Source organism: Orycteropus afer, unplaced genomic scaffold, assembly GCF_000298275.1.
Source record: "Orycteropus afer afer isolate SDZICR_OR568_19922 unplaced genomic scaffold, OryAfe1.0 scaffold00215, whole genome shotgun sequence".
Taxonomy (NCBI): Eukaryota; Metazoa; Chordata; class Mammalia; order Tubulidentata; family Orycteropodidae; genus Orycteropus; species Orycteropus afer.
Genome location: NW_006921802.1, coordinates 1,857,575 through 1,882,596, shown reverse-complemented (window position 1 = coordinate 1,882,596; position 25,022 = coordinate 1,857,575). Strand labels below are relative to the sequence as shown.

The following is a 25,022-nucleotide window of genomic DNA, read 5'->3' as shown; positions in this document are numbered from 1 at the left end:
TGGTTCATCAAATCTTTTCTTCAGATGGTCTCTAAATTCAGGTGGTATATAATCATATTTTGGCTCTCATAGACTTTTTTATTATTATTGTTATTTTCTTCAGCTTTAACATAAACTGCATGTAAGCAATTGATGATCTGTTCCACAGTCAGAACCTGGTCTCATTCTGACAAATGATATTGAGGTTTTCCATCATTTCTTTCCACAGATGCAGTTGATTTGATTCCTGTACATTCCACTTGGCAAGGCCTACATGTATCTTCACCATTTATGTTGTTGAAAAGAAGTATTTGCAATGAAGAAGTGACAGGCCTTGCAGCCAAAATCCATTAAATGAGGAAGAGATTGTTTAACAAATGGTGCTGGCAAAACTGGATATTCATTTTCATAAAAATGAAACAAGATCTGTACCTTACACCATACACAAAAACTAACTCCAGATGGATCAAAGACTTAAATGTGAAACCTAAAACTATAAAGTACCTCAAGGAAAAACTAGGGGTAAATTTAGGGGCCTTAATATATGGCATAAATAGACTATCAAGCACAAACCAAAATGCACAAATACCAGAAGAGAAACTAAATGAATGGGACCTTCTGAAAATCAAATTTTTATGTGCTTCCAAAGACTTCTCCAAAAGAGTCAAAAGAGAACCTACAGATTGGGAAAACATATTTGGAAATGTCATATCTGATAAGAGACTTATATCTAAAATTTATAGAAAACACCAACACCTCAAAACCAAAAGACAAACAATCCAATTAAAAATGGACAGAAGGCATGAACAGACACTTCACCAAAGAGGATATTCAGGAGGCTGACAAACATATGAAGAAATGCTCACAATCATTAGCCATTAGACAGATGCAAATCAAAACAGCAATGAGATGCCATCTTGCCCCAGCACTAGTAGTTCAACAAGACAGAAAATAACAAATGCTGGTGAGGATGCAGAGAGATTGGGACTCTCATACACTGCTGATGAGACCATAAAATGATATAACCACTGTGGAAAGCAGATTGGCAATTCATTAAGAAGCTAGAATTGGAAATACCATTTGACTCAGCCATTCCATTACTTGGTATATATCCTAAAGAAATGAGAGCCATGACAAGAACAGATATATGCACACCCATGTTCATTGCAGCACTGTTTACAATAGCCAAAAGATGGAAACAACCTAGATGCCCATCAACAGAAGAATGAATAACCAAACTATGGCACATGCACACAATGGAATACTATGCAACCCTAAAGAATAGTGTATAACAAAACACTGCATAATGTGGATGAACTTGGAGGACAGTATGCTGAGTGAAATAAGTTTATCACAGAAGGACAAATATTGTATTAGTCTGTTATTGTAAAAAGTCAAGGAAGGGTTTATATATGGAAGGAAATTTTCTTTGGTGCTTACCAGGGGTGGTAGAGGAGGGTAGAGAACATTGATAGATAGGTAGAGACAAGTTTTGATTTTGGTGACGAGGAGGGCAATGTATCAAATGTTAGTGATCAACACAGTGGCACTGAGTAAGAGGAAGGCATAGAGAAATGCATGGGAGGTATAGACAACAAAGATGAACTCTTTTTCACATACAATACTGCATTGTCAGTGAAGGCAAACATGGGTATATGGGTGGATAGACGGGTGTACGGGCTGAATTACTAAGTATGTCTATGGAGGGGAGAGTGTGCCCAAGACCATGTATAGGATTGGCAGACAGTGCATCTACAAGTGTATTTCTAACTTCTGTAAGAATCCCAGGGTATATGTGGCCTTGGGACCATCATCACAGGGAACATCAAGCTCAACTGGCAAAACATACTACACAAAATATTGTTCCACCTCCTGCTTTGGCAAGTAGCGAGTAGGATCTTAAAAGCTTGCAAGCGGCCATCTAGATGCAATGACGGATCTCTCCTCATCAAGAGCAAAGAAAAATGAAGAAAAGCAAAGATTCATGGAAAGAATTAGTCGTAGCAACTGATATACCAAGCGATCCACAGCTTATATGACTATGAGACCAGAAGAGCTAGATGGTGCCCGCTACCACTGTCAACTACTTGGAGGGGGATCTACATAGGAGATCCTGGCTAGAGAGGGAGAACAATGTGGGACCAAACTCAAAATCATTTAAGAAAAAAGGGGGCATAGGGGACCAGGATAGAGCCGGGTGGAACCACTAAGACTGTGGCCCGTAGCTGCCCTTCTGGTCTAAAATTAAACCCACACCTGTGGCTTCCAGCCAAACAAAAAACAGGCATATGAGTTGAACATTTACCTGAGGTAGATACACTCCTTGGAGAGAACAATCATGGGAGAAAGAAGGGCTGTTTATGCACAGGGAGACAGCTCAGGGGGCAAGAGTGCATGCAGTGATGGACAGAGGGAAGAGGTAACTATCGGGAGGAAGTGGGAGGGGAGCTGTTGCATTGTGGGAAATTGTAGTCAATGTCATGAGACAAAGTGTATGTGACCTGCTGTATGGAAAGTGAATTTGCTCTGTAAATTCTCACCCAAATCACAATTTAAAAAAAAAAGAGAGAGAGAGAGAATCACAGAGGTTCTGGCCCTGACATTGTTGAGCCACTGAACCAACCAACACCAGCAACTTCTACTTCAGGATTTATTTTTATGTGAGAAATAAATGCCCATTGTTTAAAAAAAAAAAAAAGAAAGAAAGAAAGAAAAAAAAAAAAGAATCCTCAAGTTAGTAGAGCTGACAAGGGACAAGGTTGTAGTCACTTCTTGGCCACAGCCGGCTACCCAGAGGGAGCAAGTAGGTGGAACTATGGGCTCGGGCCCATAGTCGCAGGGGACATCAAGCTCAATTGGGATAGCATACTACACAAAAATATTGTTCCACATCCAACTTTGGTGAGTAGCAACTGGGATTTTAAAAGCTTGAAAGTGGCCATCTAGATGCAAGGATGGATCTCTCCTCATCCAGAGCAAAGAAGAATGAAGAAAACCCAAGATGCATGGAAAGAATTAGTCCAAGCCACTGATACACCATGTGATCCTCACCCTATATGACTATGAGACCAGAAGAACTAGATGATGTCCAGCTACCACTGTCAACCACTGGGAGGGGGATCTATGTAGGAGGTCCTGGATAGAGTGGGAGAATAATGTGTAACAGAACTGAAAATCATTTTAAGAAAAAGGGTGAATGGGCACCAGGTTTGCTGGTTTGATAGAGCCTGATGGAACCACTGAGACTATGGCCCCTAGCACCCTTCAGGTCTGGAATTGAAACCACTCCTGTGGCTTCCAGCCAAACAAAAGACAGACATATGAGCTGAACATTTACATTATGTAGATTCACTCCTTGGAGAGATAGATCATGGTAGAATAGAAAGGCTGTATATGCACAGGGAGACAGCTCAGGGGACAGAAGTGCATGGGAAGGAAGGAGAGTGAGAGGGGAGCTACTGAATTACAGAAAATTGCAGTCAATGTCATGAGACAAAGTGGATGTGAGCTGCTGTATGGAAAGTGAATTTGTTCTGTAAACTTTCACCCAAATCACAATACATCTTTTTAAAAAAAAAAGTCTATCATGCAATCTCCAGAGTCATTTTTATCACCAAGGTCATATTTTCCAACTACTAATCCTTCTTCATTTTCATCATTCACATTTCAATCACCATTAATTAACAATGCATCCTGATTTTACGTTTGATCAATTTCAGATTGCAGAAGTTGGTAAAAATACTCAATTTCTTCATTTTTGGCTTTAGTCTTTAGGAGCTCTGTAGTGTAATGCCTAAGGCATTTGACTGCTAACCAGAAGGCTGGCAGTTCAAATCCACCAGCCACTCCTCGCAAGGAAGGTTAGGCAATCTACTTCCATAGTGATACCGCCTCGGAAACCCAAGGAGGGACCGCTATGAGTCGGGGCCAACTCCACGGCAGCATGCTTGGTTTTTTTTTTTTTTTTGGGTGAAAATTGAAATAATAGTTGTATTAACTAGTATTCCCTGTAGGTATGTGGATATTATCCTATCACTGACAGCATTGTACTTCAGGATAGATCTTCACTTGTTCTTTTTGACAATGCATGTGATACCATTCCTTTTCAATCTCTCACTCCTGACATAGTAGATCATATGATTGTCCAATTCAAAATGGTCAATACCAGTCCATTTCAGCTAATACCTAAGATATCAATCTTTATGTTCTCCATTTTGTTTTTTACAACTTCCAATTTTTCTAGATTCATACTTCTTACATTCCACTTTGATTATTAATGGGTGTTTACAGCTGTTTCTTCTCATTTTGAATTGTTCTGCATCAGCAAATGATGATTCTGAAAGTTCTACTCTATCCACACCGTTAAGTTTGACTCTATTTTGAGGTGGCAACTCTTCCCTAGTTGTATTTTGAGTGTGTTCCAACCTAAGGTGCTCAGCTTCCAGCACTGTAGCAAACAATGTTTCACTGCTATTCATATGGTGTTTGGTGGCCATTTTTTCCAGAATTGGACTTGGCCACTGCCTTCTTCCTAGTATTAGTCTGAAATCTCCTCTGAAACCTTTCCACCATGGGTGACCCTGCTGGTATTTGAAATAGTGATGGCCTGGCTTCCAACATCACAGTAACATGCAAGCCACCACTGTACAACAAAGGGACAGATTAGTGGTAGATTTGTTCACTTATATATTGTTATTGTGCCACCTACTATTCCTACCACCTTGTAAAAACATAAGATTAATGAGCACTGGGAAATCAGTTTGTTTTCTCTCTTTCCCCAGAGAACAATTTTGTTGTTGTTGTTGTTCTTTAATCTATATAAAGGAGGTGTTACAAAACAAAAACAAAATGGATTGAGGAAAAGCTAAGTCCTTTACTGATACATTATCATCATATTACTTTCAGACTTGGGAGGTAAGATTACCTCTTGGTCTCAGATGACACTGAAAATGACTACTGGGCTAAGAAACTAGCCTGGTTGTAGTTCTACTGAATGTCCCTTGGTGGGAGTAGATGTTTGCTTGAGGTTCCATCCAATTGCATCAATATGATACACTGCAATCCTTGGCTTTCAGAATCTACTTTGCTGGTGGTCCAAAAATTCAAATCCATTGTCAAGTCCTACCCATAGTGACACAATACAGCAGAACAGAACTGTCTCATAAGGTTTCCAACTCTGTATTCTTTATGGAAGCAGACTGCTACATCTTTCTCCCATGGAGAGGCTGGTGAGTTTGAGCTGGCAGCATTTCAGTTAGTACTCAGTTAGCCACCAAACACTTAACCACTGTGCCACCGTGGCACCTTATTGCTGGTGGAAACAATGATTGATTAAGGCATATAAGGCTGAAAATACTAAAGCACAATTACATTCCCACCATGATGTACCTGTACAGGGGGAAATAATAATAACAATAATTAATTAAATGTGAGCTGTTTAAAAGTCCTAATTTATTATGCATCCTAAGCATAAAACTTAAAAATCTGGATATAACTGACCAAGAAAGAAAACAAATCCTGTAAGTGCAATATAATAAAAATTATTTGTCTTCTTCCCAGAAGTGCCAGAGGAGTTCTGGTGGTGCTGCAGTTAATACATTGGGTTGCTAACCAAAATGTTGGTGGTTCAAACCCACCATATATTCCATGGGAGAAAGATGAGGCAGTCTGCTTCTGTAAATATTTACAGCCTTTGAAATCCTATGGGGCAGTTCTGCTGTGTCCTATACTGTCACTATCAGTTCTAATCAACCTGATGGCAGTGGGGTTGTTTTTTTTTTCCCCCAGGAGTGCACAGCAGATACTTTTCTCTACCTATATACTCTTTACCAAATTTTTTTTATATACATATAATTTTTAAAATAAACTTTAAAAATTCTAGAAATAAGATACTTGAAGTCTAAATATTGTAAAAACTTTTATTTCTGATTAGGTCTGTACTGTTTATAAGCCCTTTTTTAAGAAGGTTATCATTGGTTGTAATATACAAATAAGAGGCTTAGTTTCAATGAAACATGTTGTTAGTGTCATTGTGTTCCATCGATTCCAATTCAAAGCAACTGTTCTGGTTACCTAGTACCACTCTGACAAGAATATACCACAAATAGGATGGTCTTATCAAACAGGAGTTTATTCTCTTACAGTTTGGAGGCTTTAAGTCCAAGTTAAAAGTGCCAGGCTCTAGGGGCTGGGTGAAAGCCCCTCGACCTTGGGCTTCAGCTCTGCCTCCTGCTCCCGGTCCACTGAAGCTAGAGGCTCCTGAGGCTGAGAAGGCCAAGGTTGACAAGTAAAAAGGCAAAGTCCCAATGTTACCAAACCACACATCAGGCCATTAATTTAAGTTCATTTTAAGTCCCAAGGTTGGCAGAGCATGGCTGAACAATGACACAGCTACACACAGGGTTCAAGCATACCGTAAGCTAGAGACCATTCCCAAAGCTGCTGTTTATATATGGGAAGCAGACCACATCCCTAAAGCAGCTACTCAGCTGCTTGTAGTAAGTCCCACTATGGAGTTGACCTCCAGTCTCATCATTGGGAATAACTATCACCAGCTGCCCAGCCACTCAACCAGGCCCAGCCAAACATAACCACCACAGCAACCCTTTATAACAGAGTAAAATTTCCTCATAGTGTTTCTTAGGCTGTAATTCTTATGGGAGAAGATCACCAAGTCTTTTCTCCCAATGACTGGTGGATTCAAACCACTAACATTTTGGTGAGCAGTTGAGTACTTAATCATTATTTTCCTAGGGCTCCTTCAGTGAAACATAAATTGACTAACTCAGGAAAGATGGGGGTCAGTAAATGTGAACTCCAACAGAAAGAAATTAAGAGAAAGTGAGACAATGATGTAAAAGGGAAATAAAGTGCCTAATACATATATTCTATGATTAAAATGAGCAGGAATAGAAGTAGCTAAAGACTGGGACATAATTTACCAACTAATTTGGTCAAAAAGTAATAACCATTTGATGGATTTCTGGACTAGAAACTGAGAAAGGATACAAAAAGTTGGTAATTAGAATGAAAGATTTGTCTCTGAAATGTGCAATAAAGCCAATTGGAAGGAAAACCAGGATGAAACTGGTTTAGTTACAGCAGGAAATGATGACTTAGTCTGGAGATACATCGAAATGGGTCTAAGAAACTAGATTGTTTTGTTAGGCTGCACCTAGCTGTATTCTAAAACAAAGCACTGTGCTTTTGCCTACTATCTAGAAAACGTAGTGTTTTAGTTACCTCTGTGCCACTCTAACAGAAAATACTACAAATGGGATGGCTAAAACAGAGATTTTCTCTTACACTTTTGGAAGCTAGAAGTCCAAGTTCAAAGTGCCAGGTTCTAGGGGTTGGGTGAAAGCCCCTCAACCTTGGGCTTCAGCTTTGCTTCCTGCTCCCTGCCCACTGAAGCTGGAGGCTTTTCTTCACTCAGCAATATGCTGGCTGCTGAGGCTGACAAGCTCAAGGTCGACAAGAGGAAAGGCACAGTCCCAGTATTACCAAACAACATGGCAGGAGACTAATTCAGGTCCAGAAAAAGTCCCATGATTGGCAGGGCATAGCAGGCTGCTGAACAATGACTTGACTACCTGCAGGGTTCAAAATGCCAAAAAGCGGAGACCTTCCTCAAAGTTGCTTCTTACATACTGGAAGCAAACCACATCCCTAAAGCAACTACAGAGCTGTTCCAGTAGATTCCACCTTGGAGTTATTACCAGTCTCACCATGGGGAACAACTACATCCAGCTGCCTAGCCACTCAACCAGGCCCAGCTAAGTTGATACACAACCTTAATTACTACACATGAAAACCCTGTATTTTCTCAAACTGCATTGTATTTAAATGGCTAGCAGACATATATTATGCATGTGCTGATAATCCATCTAGAGAGTAACTGAACAGCACAAAGAAAGGAACATAAAGATCTAAAGAAATTTCTGAAGAGGTAGATCTCTTTCCTCAATCTGCAGCAGATCTGACCAATATTAAGCTGATATAGGTTATGTGAAAGAAAATTCCAAACCAAAAATACCAAACTCACTGCCATCGAGTCGATTCCAACTCATAGCAACCCCTTTTGGGTTTCCAGGCAGTAAATCTGTACAAAAGTGGATTGTCCATTCTTCCTTCCATGGAATGGCTGGCGGGTTTGAACTGCCAACCCTCTGGTTAGCAGTTAAACAAAACGGCTGTATATTAGCTCTTGGGTTCCAAGGACGAATGAGTAACTGCACAGTGAACAGGTCTGAAATGCAACTGCATTCAGCATCACCTAGAATGTGGCATGCAGACCCCAGGATTCTCTTCATTTCTATCTCTGCTTCTTCTCTATTTAGCTGTTTCATTCTACCTTCTAACATCTGCCCAGATTTTCAGTCTCAAGTTTACACCAAAAGAGACTAACTCTTCTTTAATTTCGGCTGGAAAAACCCATGGAAAGAACTCTGGCATGACTCTACTTGGTTCAATCAACTTAAGAGGCTGGAGTCACCTAAGAACTTGGTAGCTCCAATCATAACCAAATATTTACATCATGGAAATGCTGGAGAAACAAAAAATGAGGAAACCGAAGGGAGAATCATGGAATAGTTCTAAAAATAAGAAAGTTGTTGTTATCAGAAAAGGTGGGTTCTAGGTAGACCAATCATTTAATAATACATCTACCACAGTCATTTCATTACATGTTGGAAAGAAAGATATTTTGATTTTCGCAGTTCAAATGCACCAGCCACTCCTCAGAAGGAAGATGGGGCAATCTACTTCCTTAGAGATACTGCCTTAGAAATGCAAGGAGGGGTTGCTATGAGTCGGGTCCGACTCGACGGCACATAACAACAACATATATATTCTAGAGTAAAAATGTATCATGTGTGCGTGTGTGATCAGCATTTCCTAACTACAAAACAGGTAACTGGCCCAGAATCTGACATTCTCATCATTTGTCTCAGCTAACAAATGGGATGGGAGCTCTGGTAGCATACTGACTAAGGCACTTGACTGCTAACCAGAAAGCTGGCGGTTCAAACCCACCAGCCACTCCTCGGAAAGAAGGTTGGACAATCCACTTCTGTAGTAATACTGCCTCGGAAACCCAAGGAGGGGTCACTGTGAGTTGGGTATGACTCGACAGCACATCACAACAGTGAATGGGGCACCAATTCTATCACCTGGAAAAGTCTTTTGATGGCTGGAACCTAATGATGCTTGTGGTTTCTATTGATTCCCAGGTAGCCTTAGGAAATTTCACTGAGGAAATTTTATGAGCTGAGCAAAATGTTCTGCTGTTTCTTCTTATTCTTCAGAGTTAAGGAAACTCAAAATCAGTCTGTGACAATGGCACAATGAATATTTTGTAAGAAAGCCCTAGTGTCATTGAGGGCATCCATTCAAAAATGTTATTTCTTTTATTACTCATCAAGAATAAGCCACCCACCAATTAATCATTTATCTATATTTCAAATTAACATTGTTCTCAGAATAAAATACAATACTCATGTCTAAAATGAAATTTATTTTTCTTGAAATATCTCTTTCAAACAGGCATGGGGACAAGTAACAAGAGACATAAACAGGTATTTCACCATCCTCATATTAAAAAAAAAATCAGGATCAGTATTTTGATACTGCACAACATACAATTTTTCAAAAATTTCAATTTTGACATGGCTTAAATGAATTACCAATTAAAACATGAATAAAAATTATTCTGAAGCTAAAAATACGGCCACTAAGTAATGCTTTATTTTAACTTAGAGTCTAATGCAGGGTCACAAAAAAGTAGACAAAGGTTAAATTTAAGGGCATAAAACTTAGAAATTATGTCAATTTCCAAGAATAAAACCACAATTACCTAAAATCATCTTGGAACAAGATTTTCTACATATACCCATTTTCTGGAAAACAAGGTTAACCATTTGACAAAAAAAGTTTTGTAAATATATCATATACTTCAACTTTTATCATCATTTTTACAACTGAGTTATATGGACTATTGCTCTTTGGGATAGTGAAATATTTGAAGGTGCTGACTTTGTTCTAGATGCCCCAGGCTATAGTGTCTGCCTAGTGGCTTTTATTTTGTAAACTTTCCCTTTAATATTTTTAGAGAATATATATTCCATTGTCTTGCTATTTCTACTGGTAGCATAGTGCGTAAGGCACTTGACTGCTAACCAGAAAGCTGGCGGTTCAAACGCACCAGCCAATCCTCAGAATGAAGGTTGGGCAATCTACTTCTGTAGTGATATTTCCTTGGAAACCCAAGGAGGGATCGCTATGAGTAGGGTCTGACTCAACAGCACATAACAACAATAACATTGGTGGCATAGTGCCTTAGGCATTTGACTGCAAACCAAATGGCTGGTAGTTAAAACCCACCAGCCACTCCTTGGAAGGAAGACTGGGCTATCTATTTCCATCAAGATTTACTGCCTCGGAAACCCAAAGGGGGTTGCTATGAGTCAGAAATGACTCACTGACAGTGAGTTTGGTTTTTTTAATTGCCTTGGGAAGATTTTTTAAAATAATTTTGTTAGAATTATTAAAAGAAGTTTTTAAAAGCTACTCAATGAAGAAATGGAGGTATTCTCTATGGATTTAAAATTCAAAAAATGTGTGCATCATTTATCATATTGATAGGTATATTCTGGATAACTGTATTCATTAAAAGTCTAACATTAAACTGAGATATTATTGGGTAGCATAGTGCCTAAAGCACTTGACTGCTAACCAGAAGGCTGGCGGTTCTAACCCACCAGCCACTCCTCGGAAGGAAGGTTGGGCAATCCTACTTCTGTAGTGATACTGCCTCGGAAACCCAAGGAGGGGTCGCTATGAGTCGGGGCCAACTCAACAGCACATAACAACAACAACAAATATAGATGAGGAGCCTTGGCATTTAGCTGTTAAATGAAAGGTCAATAGTTCAAACCCACCAGTCATTCTATGCGAGAAAGATGAGGCAGTTTGCTTCCATAAAGGTTTACAGCCTTGGAAACCCTATGGGGCAGTTCTACTCTGTCCTATAGGGTTGCTATGAGTCAGAATCACCTCGATGGCAACTGGTTTTAAATATAGATGAATGGCTTCTTTTTCTCTTTAAGGATGAAAAATTTTAGAGGAAATATGGCTAAATCAGAGGCAAAAATGAAAATTCTAATGAAACGCCTAATCATAGGTTTGAGCTCTAAAGAGCAATAGCATATTGTTGCATAAAGGGTATCAGATTTGGAATAGAGAGATTTAGACTTTGATCTATTTCCAGCTTAGTCACCAACTAGTGGCATTACTTTGGACAAAAACTTACTTTCTCTTTGATTCCATTCCCTTACTTATAATGCAAAGAAGGATAACTAGATAAGCTCCAGGAACCATTAATCAACTCTACAGGCACTGCAAAAGAAGCTCTGGTGACGTAGTGCCTAAAGCATTTGACTGCTAACCAGAAGGTTGGCAGTTCAAGCCGACCATCCGCTCCATGGAAGGAAGACTGGGCAATCTAATTCCATGAAGATTTACTGCCTTGGAAACCCAAAGAGAGTCACTATGAGTCAGAATCGACTTGATAACAGTGAGTTTGGTTTGTTTATTTGTTTGTTTGTTTTAGAGGCACTGCGAAGGAATGGGGATTACCAAAAGGAACCTCTCCCAATGTTGTAGGATAAATAAAGGTAACTATGATGTTATGAAGAATGAAATGAGTGCTATAAGTTTACAGACAAAAGAAAAACTGGAAAAGAATCCATGAGTCTACATGTAAGTCATCTGCTGTAGATGATAAAATCTGAGAAGTGCTACAATAATTATTTTTCTCGTAACTAATGTCCCTGATGTAATCTGAAAACTTAAGCCTAAGTCAAAATATTTAATTATTCATCCTTTTCAAATTATATGTAAGACATATATATGTTTCTGAGTCAATAAGAATACTCTAAAAAGGATCCAGAAGTTCATTTAAATGACACCATTTCGATCTTTCAATTGAAACAGAATCAACCTATGATCAACTTTTGACATGGAGACCAGGGGTAGTTATCTAAGGTGATCATTAAAGTACAAAATCTCTTTCTTTGGTAGATTTGATCCTAACGTATGTAGGGCCATGAAAATGAGGCCTTGGAATTAATGGCATTGAAGGCATGGTCTATAAATTTTAAATGCCAAGTTTCTCTGAAAAGATGATAAAGGCATAACCCAAAAACTATAGTCAGGATTCCTTAAGAGTTTCTCCTCTTCAACTTGATCCAGATTCCATTATCTGGACGAAGAATCAGCTCTCCGGTCAGACCAAGTTCTTCTCTTTTCTGGTTGCATTCAACCCAAAACCGCCTCAGGATGCAAGAAAGAATGGTCTTTTCTTCAAATATGGCAAACTTTTGACCTTTAAATAAAAATAAATACTCTCATTTTATTATAGATAGTTCTCAAATATGAGAAATAACAGGCTCTTTTAGAGGAAGCAAGCAAGTTTAGATTTTCAAAGAAGGCTCTAGGAGAATCAGAATGCTCTCATCCCTCATTGGAATGCTTGCTGAAAATGTAGATTCCTGAGCACCTCCACAATCTCTTCAATGTATCTAAATAGCTAGGGAGAGGCCAGGGAGTCTATATTTTAACAGTACCTCTGATGAATGCCAGGCTAACTCAAGCTTTCGAATCACTACTCCAGATTGTTTTCTTATTGGGCCTTTAATTTAATTTTCTATAGAGTCACCAAATCTATTTTTTATTTACTCACTTATATCTGTCCTTATTTTACTGATTTCTTATTTTTTTCTGGTAATTAACATTTTATATGAATGATAATTTTACATTTACATAAATGATAAAAAATGCTGGAGATACTAAAGCCAGAAGTATTTGTAATGCATGGTAATGTGCATTCATTTTTCTTTATGTACTTCAATTGGCCATTTGTTATGCATTCTTTGTTTTGGTTTTGCAAAATGCAATTCTTAAAAACAACAAACAGAAAAAATTAGGCTAAACACAATTAATTGTATACAAAATTTTCCAGCAAAACAGATTATACTCTGCTGTAGTCCAAAACCTACGAAAGTTTTAAATTCTACCATGACACACAATAGTAATATTTAAAAATTACAATAAATAGTAAAGTGGAAGAAAAAGGAAACTTTAGAACTGTCATGTTTGGGCAATGTTACACTATATCTCTAAGAAATTATTGTGAGAAACCCACTATCATGAGGGCCTGAAAGTTCAAACCAATTCTGATGGATACAAACCTATACAGTTTCTGGGTCCAGCAGAGAAAGGCACATATGCATATGGATGGCGTCCTTGCATGTTCTCTGAAAAGAATCTTTCTGGTTGGAATTCCTCAGGATCTGGGAAGTATTTTGGGTCTCTATGCAGTGCATAGGGAACAATGACAGCTTCAGTACCTTTTGAAATTTTGTAGCCCGCTGTCAAGGAACAGGCAATATGCCATGAGAATGAAGCAAAACAGACATTTCAAAAATCTGCTCTATAATCCAATTCTGTAATACTCACCAACTTCACAATCTTCAGTAAGAGTCCGAGCAAATAAAGGAACAGAAGGAAAAAGGCGAAGGCTCTCCTTAATAACACATTCCAGATACTTGAGTTTCTTCAGATCTTCTAAGGTAACAGGGCGATCAGACCTCCCTGAGTAAAGTGAGTACATAAGACCATGCAATGCAAGAACTACTGGGACTTGGGGGGTGGAGACATCACCAAAGAACATGTTAATCAACACATGGAATGATAAATACCACAGCTATAAACTAGAATTTCTAATGCATAATCAAAATAACATGGGACTATATGCTAAGTGAAAGAAGCTGTACACAAATGGTCACATATTGCATTATTCCATTTATATGAAATGCCCAGAATAGGCAAATTAACAGAGACCAAAAGGAGATTGGTGGTAATCAGAAGTTGGGAGAAAGGGGAATGAGGAGTAACTGCTTAATGGGTATGGAGTTTCCTTTTAGGTGACAAAAATGTTTTGGAATTAGAAAGAGGTAATAAGGAAAAATACTACATGTACCAAATGCCACTGAATTGTGCGCTTTAAAATGTTTAGTTTTATCTTATGTGAATAATACTTGGGTAAGGAAAAAAATATCATGAGGAGTCAATAGTTGTAATTCAATATCCAAAGATTAATTGCTTCAAAAAACTTCAGAACTAATGTTGGCAGGGTGAAAGACTGAGGCACACTAAGCAGAAAACGTGAGAAGCAGCAAAAAACAAATAGTCGTAATGATTGCATTGTTAATTATGTGAGATTAGAAAGTAATTGTGAGACCAGGAATGAGGATACAAAAGATGGGAACTTATTCTATGAGACCTCAGAGGTTTTAGAAGAAAAAAAATTATCCACCAGAGGCAATATGAGAGAAATTAAAACCAATAGAGAAAAAATAAAATGACTACAGCAATGCAACCACTGCCGTGGAGTGAGATCTGACTCATAGCGACCCCTCCTTGGGTTTATGAGGTGGTATCTCTACGTAAGTAGATTGCCTAACCTTCCTTCCATGGAGTGGCTAGTGGGTTTGAACTGCCAGGCTTCTGGTTAGCAGTCAAGTGCCTTAGGCACTATGCCACCAGAGCTCCTGACTATAGAAAAGGGGTCAAAAAGTTTTGTCTCCATTCTATAAAATGAAGTCTTATTTCTTGATGTGAAATTCCACTCTATATAATCTGAACATCAAACTGCATTTCCTACCTCATTTCTCAATGCATTCTATCAAATGTCCTTAATTCTAGCTCTCCCTCACTATTTGTTCTTACTCTCCAAACTGAAAACCTTTCCAGTTCTGCACTGTTATGGATTGAATTATGTCTCCACAAAAGATACAGCAAAGTCCTAATCCCTGTGAATGTGACACTGTTTTGAAGAGGTTCTTTGAAGATGTTACCAGTTTGGTTAACAGGAGCTTATGCTGGAGTTATACATTGATAGGGAACTGCCAAAAATTCAAGCTGGATTCAAAAGAAGAATGAGAGACATCATTGCTGATGTGAGATGGATCTTGGATCAAAGCAGAAAGATATTTACCTGTGTTTTATTGACTATGCAAAGGCATTTGATTATGTGGATCATAAAAAATTATGGATAAAATTGCAAACAACGGGAATTCCATAATACTTAATTGTGCTCTTGAGGAACCTGTACATAGACCAAGAGGCTGTTGTTTGAACAGAACAAAGTGAAAGGTGTGCATGGAGTTCATATCCTTTCACTATACTTATTCAATCTGTTTGCTGAGCAAATGATCTGAGAAGCTGGATCTATGAAGAACTTGGCACCAGAATCAGAGGAAGACTCCTTAACGATCTGCAATATGCAGGTTTCACAACCTAACTTGCTGAAAGTGAAGAGGACTTGACTTCCTGATGAAGATCAAAGATTACATCCTTCAGTTTAGATTACACCTCAACATAAAGAAAACAAAAATACTCACAACTGGCCCATAAACAACATCACGATAAAGAGAGAAAAGACTGAAGTTGTCAAGGATTTCATTTCACGTGGACCCACCCATGGATCAACACCCATGGAAGCAGGAGTCAAGAAAACAAATGATGTATTACATTGGGCAAATCTGCTGCAGAAGACCTCTTTAGAGTGTTAAAAAGCAAAGATGTCACCTTGAGGATTAAGATGTGTCTGACTCAAGCCATGGCATTTTCATCTGCCTCATATCCATGTGAAAGCTGGACAATGAATAAGGAAGACAGAAGAAAAGTTGGTGCACTTGAATTATAAAGTTGACAAAGAATACTGACTTACCATGGACTGCCAGAAGAACGAAAAAATCTGTCCTGGAAGAAGTACAGCCAGAATGCTTCTTAGAAGTAAGGATGGTAAGACTTGGTCTCACATACTTTGAACATGGTATCAGGAGGAACAAGTCCTGGAGAAGGTCATTATGTTTGGTAAAGTAGAAGGTCAGAGAACAAGTGAGAGACCTCAATTAGATGTATTGATGCAGTGGCAGCAACAGTGGGCTCAAGCATAACAATGATTGTGAAGATGGCACAGAACCAAGCAGTGTTTCATTCTGTTGTACATAGGGGTGCCACAAGTCAGAACCAACAGGAGGACTCTTAAGAGCAATAACATACAGGAGTAAGGTGGGTCCTGATTCTATATTACTGATGTCCTTATAAAAGAGAAGAAGGTACAAAGAGACAAAAAGACAGAGGAAGGATTCTATGCTATGATGTCACTGCAAGCCACGCAGTACCTGGAGATGCCCAAAGCTGGAAGAAAAGCAGCTTCTCTCAGAGTTTCTCTCTCAGAGCCTACAGAAGGAATCAATACAGATGATATCCTGATTTGGACCTTTATCCTCCAAAACAGCAGACAATACATTTCTGTTCTTACAAGACAACCAGTTTGTGATATTTTGTTACAGTAGGACACTAAGACATGTGGTATTGTTCATGTTTCCTCTCTATATGTAATGACTTCCCTCTCCTCCTTTTTTTCCTTTATAATTCCTCCCTTCCTTCTTCTCTTGATGAAGCTGCACTAGGAACCACATTGTTGGTAGGTTACATCAGTCCATAACCCCTTCTTCCTATTGTCCTTCTAGCTATGGTAGCCATGTAACATGTAACTTAAGAAAAAAGAAAAACCTTTGTGGTAGTCTTTTTTTTTTTTTTAATTTTTTTTTTTAATTGTGATTTGGCTGAAAGTTTACAGAGCAAATTCACTTACCATACAGCAGTTCACATACACTTTGTCTCATGACATTGACTACAATTACCACAACACTACACCTCCGCTCCCACTTCCTCCCCATAGTTACCTCTTCCCTGTGTCCTTTCCTCCATGCACTCCTGCCCTCTGTGCTATATCCCTGTGCATACACACTTCTATTCTTCCATGATTATTCTCTCCAAAGAGTGGATCTTTGCGGTAATCTTTTAAAGGTCCCCAAATACATCAAGTTCTAATTAACTATAGGTTCTAATCCCTGGAAGGACACCCTGTTGATGCAGTGGTTAAATGCCTGAGGGCTGGCAAAAAGTTTGGTGGTTTGAACCCACCAGCCACTCCACTATAGAAAGATACCTTCCATAAAAATGTACAGCCTCGGAACTTCCTGTGAGGAAGTTCTACTCTATCCTATAGCGTGGCTATGACTTGGAGTCAACTCTATGGCAATGTATTTTAATCCCTGGAGCCTGTAAATATTACTCTATTTGGAAAAAGAGTGTACATGACTAAGTTAAGGATTTTGAGATGGGCAGATTTTCCTAAATTGTCTAGGCAGACCACAAATGCCATCACAATTTTCCTCGCAAGAGGGAGACAGTGGGAGACTGAACACACATACATGGAGTGATGTGAAGACAGAGTGAGAGATTGGATCAGTGCAGCCATAAGCTAAGGAATTCTGGCAGTCATAAGTAGTTAGAAAAGGCAAGGAACATATTCTTCCCTAAAGCCTGCAAGAGTGTGATTATTCTGACACGTTGACTTAAGCTCATTGAAGCTGATTTCAGACTTCTGGCCTACAGAATTGTGATGGCATAAATTTCTTTCTTTTAAAAGAAATTGTGATTTGTTAAAAACAGACAAAGAAATTAATACACTCATTCCCTCCTCCTTTCTTCTTGTCTTGAAGATGAATATGATACTTGTGACAAGAATCAAGAAGACAAAAATCAATGTGATAAAGAGCTTGGGATCCTAGCGAAAGACCCATAGGCATCAGCCCAGGTCTCCTTACTGCAAGATTACTTGTTATATGATACAAATGCATTCCTATCAGTTTGACCCATTTTTTCTTTATTTGTGGCCAGATAAAGTCCTATATGAAACAGCTTTTCTTGACCCCTCTAACTAGCTTCACTTGTTCCTCTGTGCTCCCAGAAAGCACTTTCTTCATACCACTCAAATACACACCCATGATGGAACGCTGTATATACATGTGTCTGTATCACCTATTAAGGACTTAGACCCTTGAGAACAATAATTAATCTACCTGTGCATAACCAACATGTAGCCCAGTGCAGTCATATGTCAGGTGATTAGTAAATGTCTGGATATAAACATTTAGCTTAGAAAAAGACATGGATGATGTCTTGCAAAGGAGACTGGAACTGGAAGGGGTCCTGTAAGAGATCCTTGCTGCTTACTAAGGTATCTTCAGAAGAGGTCCCACTGCATACTTTTAATGAGCAAGAACATTAGTTTGTACTTTGTGGGTAGACTTGATACCCACAGTGTAATCAGTGTAAGAACTAAACATACCAAACACTTCATCCAGTTCAATGTTGACTTTTTTCTGGGCTTCTGGATAAGATCCCAATAGGTATAAGGACCAGTTTATTGCTGCTGCTGTTGTATCATGGCCCTAAAAGTATAAGGAAAAAAGTAGTTTAAAAAGCAGAGTTATATTCAAAAGGTGAGGAAGGACTATGTTGTTATTTTGAACTGTCTCTGGATTTGACATCTGCAATGTGACTACACAATATAACAAATTAATTCCCTATATCATTGCGCCTCAGTGAGAAACAAATAAAACAATTCTTTAAGAGGAGAAGGCCATGCTTAGAGGTGACATTTCAGTGTTGCATACTTTGTAAGAAATGCCTGAGCACTGCTAATAGGGATGAGGGTGGGAAGGCAGACAGTCCAAGGTAAGCTGGAACTAGTGTAAGGGAAACATGTCTGACTTTCATGAGCCTGCTTGCCAGATCTGGACTGCTCTACCATCCCTGATTTGTAAGGCAGGCATTATCACTTGATGTTGGGCTGCAGGGAGTAAATGCAAATGTGCACAAGCACAGAGATTAATAAATAGTCTCTCTTAATATCTGCCAATTGTTATGAAAAATACTGAGTATTTTGCAAAAATTATCTCAATTAAACATCACAAAAACCAAAACCCACTGCCATCAAGTCGATTCCAACTCATAATGACCCCCACAGGATTTCCAAGGCTTTCCAAGTAAATCTTTATAGAAGTAAATTGCCTCATCTTCCTTCTGCAGAGCAGCTGGTGGGTTTGAACCACTGACAACACTGATTAGCAGCCAAATTCCTTACCCACTATACCACCAGAGCTACTTAAAACTCCTTGAAATTCTTATAATTAACACTGCCAAAAAAAAAAAAAAAAAACGTTAAGTAACACAGCTTAGTATGAAGCAGAGGCAGGAATCGAACTCCTACAGTATTGGACGACAGTGCCAAGCCCATGCTCTTCTTCCCATACTTGTAAAGTGATCCATATGAGAAGACTCCACCTCTAGTGCCCACATTAACATTATGGGCAACTTCACTTGGTACCCATTTCCCGTTTCAGGCACTGGCCTCTTAGCTCCTATCCTCATCTCAGCAGGACATCTGCACACACAAAAGTGATGAGCTCTTCAGAAAAAAAAAAAAAAAAGTTTGGAGAATCAATACTAATATTATAGCTCTTTGAATTTAAGAAAACTTCTCTCTGGAAGACCTTTTATTTTCAATTACTCTGCAGCACAAGTGATCATTGTGACATTTCATTTTCTGTGTAGAAATCTCAGAAGTACTTGTTTTATAAAATAGTTTCTAAGTTCAAATCTACATTTAAAAAGAATACATATATTTTACTAGTCTCTGGTTGGCACCTCAAAGCATTAACTCACACTCATAGTTCCTTTAGGGAAAATCTCTACACTGAAGACAAGATCTGCCCATTTTGCTCATTTGTCTACTGAGTCACATAGTAAGTTCTCCTGCTACATGGTTTTCATAAGATTTTCTTAAATTTAAGAGTGGAAGCCTTATCCAATGTCTAGGAGAAGTCTGGTGAACTTACTATTTCACTTTACTTGATAAATGCAGAAAGCCAGATGAATCAAAATATAAAGCACAGAGTTTCTAGAAAACACTGGTGGAAAAGCAAAAACCTTACTATTCAGTAATCAGAACCTGGGCATGAAAAGCAAGTTAATATTAGCCTGTATCCATCTTGTGGAGAAAAAGGTCACAGTATCATACTTTTATATGAGCTGCCTCTACTCAAAGTAAAAAAAAAAATTTAGAGTTTCAAAGGGTAAAGTCAGAATAAAGAGACAACTTAATCTGGTTGTTTTCATGGAAGTAAGAAATCACTGCTGGGGGACTGATGTGTGTGTGTCTGTGTGTGTGTATTTGTGTGTATATATGTATGTACATGCATGTGTGTATGTATGTGTACATGCCTATGTATGTAAGTATGTATGTGTGTATGCATATATATGGCATGTATGTTTGCATATATGCATACATTTGTAGAGACGACCTGGGTGGTGCAGTGGTTAAGTGCTTATTTGCTAACTAAAAGGTTAGCAGTTCGAATTCACCAGTCACTCCATGGTAGAAAGATGAGGCAGTCTGCTTCCATAAAGATTACAGTCTTAGAAACCCTAAGGGGAAGTCCTACTCTGTCTTATAGGGTACAATGAGTCAGAATCAACTCTACAGCAACGAGTTTGGTTTTGGTTTTTGGGTATGTTTGTATGCCTGTGTATGCATGTAAGTATGAATGCATGTGTATATGTGTATGTATGTGTGTATGTATGCCTGTATGTATGTGTGTGTGAGTATATGTGTGTGTATGTGTGTCTATACACATGAATGCAAAGATATGAGTAGGCTTCTCCAATATCAAATAGTAATAAGTGATATTCACTGCATACTTGCTATGTGCCAGGCACAATTCCTGGCACATATTTACCTATTGTCTAATCTAATCATTAGAGCTCTGGTAGCACAGTGCTTAAGGCTCTTGACTGCTAACCAGAAGGCTGGCAGTTCAAAACCACCAGGCACTCCGTGGAAGGAAGATGGGGCAATCTATTTCCATAGTGATACTGCCTCGGAAATCCAAGGAGGGGTCACTATGAGTCGGGTCTGACTCGACGGCACATAACAACAACAAATCTAATCATTATCACTATTCCATGAGGCCAATGATATTACAATGAGGGTACTGAGCCCCAGAAAAGCTAAGTAAGGTGTCCAAAGTCATACTTCTAAAATACCACAGAGCCGCTAAACATGGCATTACTTCACTTTTTAGCTAAAGTACATGTTCGTAAAATTTCTTTTTAACAAAATGCTTTGCTTAAAAAAAAAAAAAAAAAAAAAAATTAAAACCATGTGCTGTAGTCCATCTCTTTCTTTTGTACATACAGAACCTGTACCAGAGACCTGGTCTGAGTAGAACCATGTCATATATTTGGTCAGTGGAGAGCCAGAACTAGAATTCAGGTCTATAGACTCTTAGCTTAGCTTGCTTTCTACTGGGTGGTAGAGTCTTACCCCACTAGGAAGAATGCATTGGTATTTTATCAGATTGTTGTTTGCAGAGCAGCTAAGACGTCTAGCATAGTGAACCACAGAAAACTACAGATGCCTTTCATTGTCCTTCACTTTGAGAATATTACCACATATTGCCTCTTCAAAACACTTCTTTATCTTCGCTTGGTAATCTAAATACAGAGAGATTCACTCTTTGTAATATTTAATATTTAAAATTATCTTTGTAAAAAGTTCCTTTTTATTATTATTTAGGAAGACCAGAAATCCCTTGAGAATCACATAGGGATTAAATTCTTTATTAGAGTATTCTTATTATCTCTTTAGCTAGAATAACTCATTGCAGCAGCTAAGCACTTATTTGCTAGAAGGAGAAGGTAGTGAGAATTGGACTTGTGGATTTGGGAGGTAAAAAGGAAGCATGCAAAAATATAGAAAACTGAGTAATTTCTGGCTACTCTTTTGCTTAGAAAATATCTGACAGACTTTAGCTTTCTTGAGGGAAAATATGTCTACCTCTGTACCTACCACAAGTCAAAACATTTTTCTCAAGAATGGAGTTGATCTGGTACTTAATCTGGTTCTTAAATTTTACTGTGATTTCTTAATATAATGAGTTTCCCCAGCTTTTTATTAAGCAACATTAAAATTTGTTATAGAGATTCTATAAACAACTGGAATTTGTTTAATGATATCTGAAAATGACATGGCAATATAAAATACCTCAAACATGAAGGTGTCAACTTCTTCTCGAATGTCTTCATGGCTTAGCTTTTTTCCTTCATCATCAGTTGCATTCAAAAGCAAGTCAAGAAAAGCCTTGCGTTTATTTTTGATGGGGCTCGAGTCCCTGTCATAATCATCTCTACATTCTTCATCTGTCTTCATTTGTCTGGCCCGCTCACTGATAACCTGTATGATTTAAACAACAGTCACATGCTTTTGTTGGACTATAAGATAGCATACTAACATATTTTCCAAGAAAAAATATATTATATTAGCTTCCACAACTTACTTTTTCTAAACCTTTCCTGTTCTTCCTATCTCAACAATAACTTAGGTTCTTCCAGGAACTCTGGTGGAGTAGTGCCGAAGGCATTTGATTGCTAACCAGAAGGCTGGTGACTCAAACCCACCAGCCACTGCTTGGAAGGAAGACTGGGCAATCTACTTCCATAGAGATACCACCTCAGAAACTCAAGGAGGGATCACTATGATTAAGTTCTTGGGGAAATATAATAAAAGCTTCCTGTTAACATTTAGGGCATAATTTGCTGAAATTTTATTTTTATTGTGGTGAAAATGTACGTAACAAAGCATATGCCATCTCAGTAATTACTATATGTAATATTCAGTGACATTTATTACATTCTTTGAATTGTGCAACCTTTCTTACTATCCTTTTTCCAAAGCAGCACCAAATTTGGTGAAACTTTAAAAACCAAATTTAATGTCAGGTAAATTCAAAATTTCCAAGGGCTATTTTTGCAGTTTTTCTAACATGAGAATACAGCAGTTATCTACTAAACAGAAGTTTACATGAGCTAGCAAGAAAAAGTTTAAGCAGTAGAAAGAATGCAGTCATTATATAATAGACCAATTACAGATTATTCTTCACTGCATGTTGTATTGGATGCTTAGTCCTTTTCTCTTTTATGGTTGATGTTCTTCCACCTAGAATGCTCTGTCCTTAGCTGCCTGCAGGACAGCTTCCTCCCTTCTTTCAGGTCTCTGTTCACTGTCACCCCATCAGAGAGACTTGCCCTGATAACAGTTACCCTAGTTGCTAGCACTCACATCTTCCTAAGTTTTATTTTTCTCCACTTTACTTATCTTCACCTGACATATGTGTGTTACTTAATGTCTTTCTGGGAGCTCTGGTACCTAAAGCATTTGATTGCTAACCAGAAGGCTGGTGGTTCAAACCTACCAGCCCCTCCTCGAAAGGAAGATTTGGCAACCTATTAACACAGAGATATTGCCTCGGAAACCGAAGAAGGGATTGCTATGAGTTGAATAGACTCAAAGACAGTGAGTTTGGTTTGGTTTTATAATGTCTTTCTACTCCAACTTATATTTACTATACATGTGACTGGAAATTTGTATTGATGTATTTCCAGCCTCCAGAATATAGTGTGGCACTTTAAGAATGCTCATTAGATTTTGTTGAGTGAATAAAAGAATTATAGTCCACTAACTTAATTTGGTTATACATTTCAATTTTTCTCCTCCTATCAATAAAGTGACCAAACATGCTACTAAGTTACTTATGGAAAATGGATCCTATGTTTTTAAAAGCAAAAGACCATGTTTTTTTTTTTTTTAACTCTTGGTGGAATTTCCAGTGCCTGGTGTTCAAAATACAATTATTCTGTGTTTATTAAATGAGTAATAATTATTCATTCAATATGGAATTCATTGATTATTAATATTAAATACATGCAATTTAAGTAAAAATGTAATTATAACATACAAACTATTGGCTATTCTCCTCCAACTAGGAGATTTTACTCCACTGTGGTGAGCTTGGGAGCTCTGGTGACATAGTGCCTAAGTAATTTGACTGCTAACCGGAAGGATGGCAGTTCAAACCCACCATCACTCCTTGGAAGGAAGACAGCAATCTACTTATGTAGAGATACTGCCTCAAAAACCCAAAGAGGGTCACTATAAGTTGGAACTGACTCAACAGCAGTGAGTTTGGTTTGGTTTCATTTGGTAGTGAACTCAAGCAAACATCTCATTCTTCTAGCATCTACTGATTTGCTAACTACTTGATTTGTTGGTTGTAGGGTGTACCTTACCTAAGGAAACTATTTCAAAATACTTTAAACCAAAATTTACAGCAAAGTTAGAATACATTGAAATCAGTACTTTTATTAGTACATTTAAATTATAATTGAACATCATTTCAACTAAATCTCACTTTTTAGTAAAACATCTTTAATAAAGAGACTGACATCTTATGCAGCAACTTACTATCATCTTGATTTTTTGAATGGGAAATAGAATAGTAATTTCTATTTGTTATTAAGTAGTAAAACTTTAGTCTTTTCCAAGTTAAGATATTGCTATAAAAGATGTTCTTTGCCTTTAAAAATAACTGTTTAATCCATTTTTAGAGCATTCTTATAGTAAAAATTTATGTCTCTTTAATTCTTTCAACACAGTGCTCTGTTTATTAGCATGTATTCATCATATTACATTTTGTACTCATTACTTATAAACAAACTCCTCTACTAGACAAAGTTTCCTTAGAGTAGAAATATACATTTCTTACTTATTACTGTACTTCCAATCCTTAGTTCAGTGTTTGACAATAAGTGCTTAATTAATATTTGTTGAACAAATACTCTAAATATAATCATGTTTTTCACTTTTCTCCATTGGTATTCATTAAAGTTTTATTTTATAAGACACAGGTTCTAAGTTGCTACACAGGTGTGATAGTTGGAGCTGTATGTCAACTTGACTGGACCCCAGTTCTGTGTGGTTGTTCCCATGATGGGATTAGATTACTGTGTTCTGAGTGGCCAGTCTGTCCAAGGGGAGTTTCCCTAGGGGTGTGGCCTGCTACCAAGACATCCAGGGACATCTTGGGAAGAGACACATTCTTTGAGGGATTGGAACCCTGGTATGCGGACTACAGACTTCCGTGAGTGAGCAGCCCACCACTCGGCCTGGAGATCTTGGATTCATCTTTTGTTGGAGTCAACAACCAGTGTACTGCCTGCCAGCCTTG

General features: G+C 38.1%; 1 protein-coding gene across 1 annotated transcript in view; it reads right to left on the bottom strand.

The window, feature by feature from the left end:
* Window positions 1-12,197: 12,197 nt before the first annotated feature.
* Window positions 12,198-25,022, bottom strand: part of LOC103203393 (cytochrome P450 4V2) — a 44,883-nt gene continuing 32,058 nt past the window's right edge. The window contains exons 7-11 of the mRNA XM_007948390.1: window positions 22,004-22,192; window positions 18,245-18,347; window positions 13,495-13,629; window positions 13,227-13,406; window positions 12,198-12,361 (exon numbers count right to left, since the gene is read on the bottom strand). Of these exons, the coding sequence (XP_007946581.1) occupies window positions 12,198-12,361; window positions 13,227-13,406; window positions 13,495-13,629; window positions 18,245-18,347; window positions 22,004-22,192 (771 nt within the window). The remainder of the gene's footprint in view (window positions 12,362-13,226; window positions 13,407-13,494; window positions 13,630-18,244; window positions 18,348-22,003; window positions 22,193-25,022) is intronic.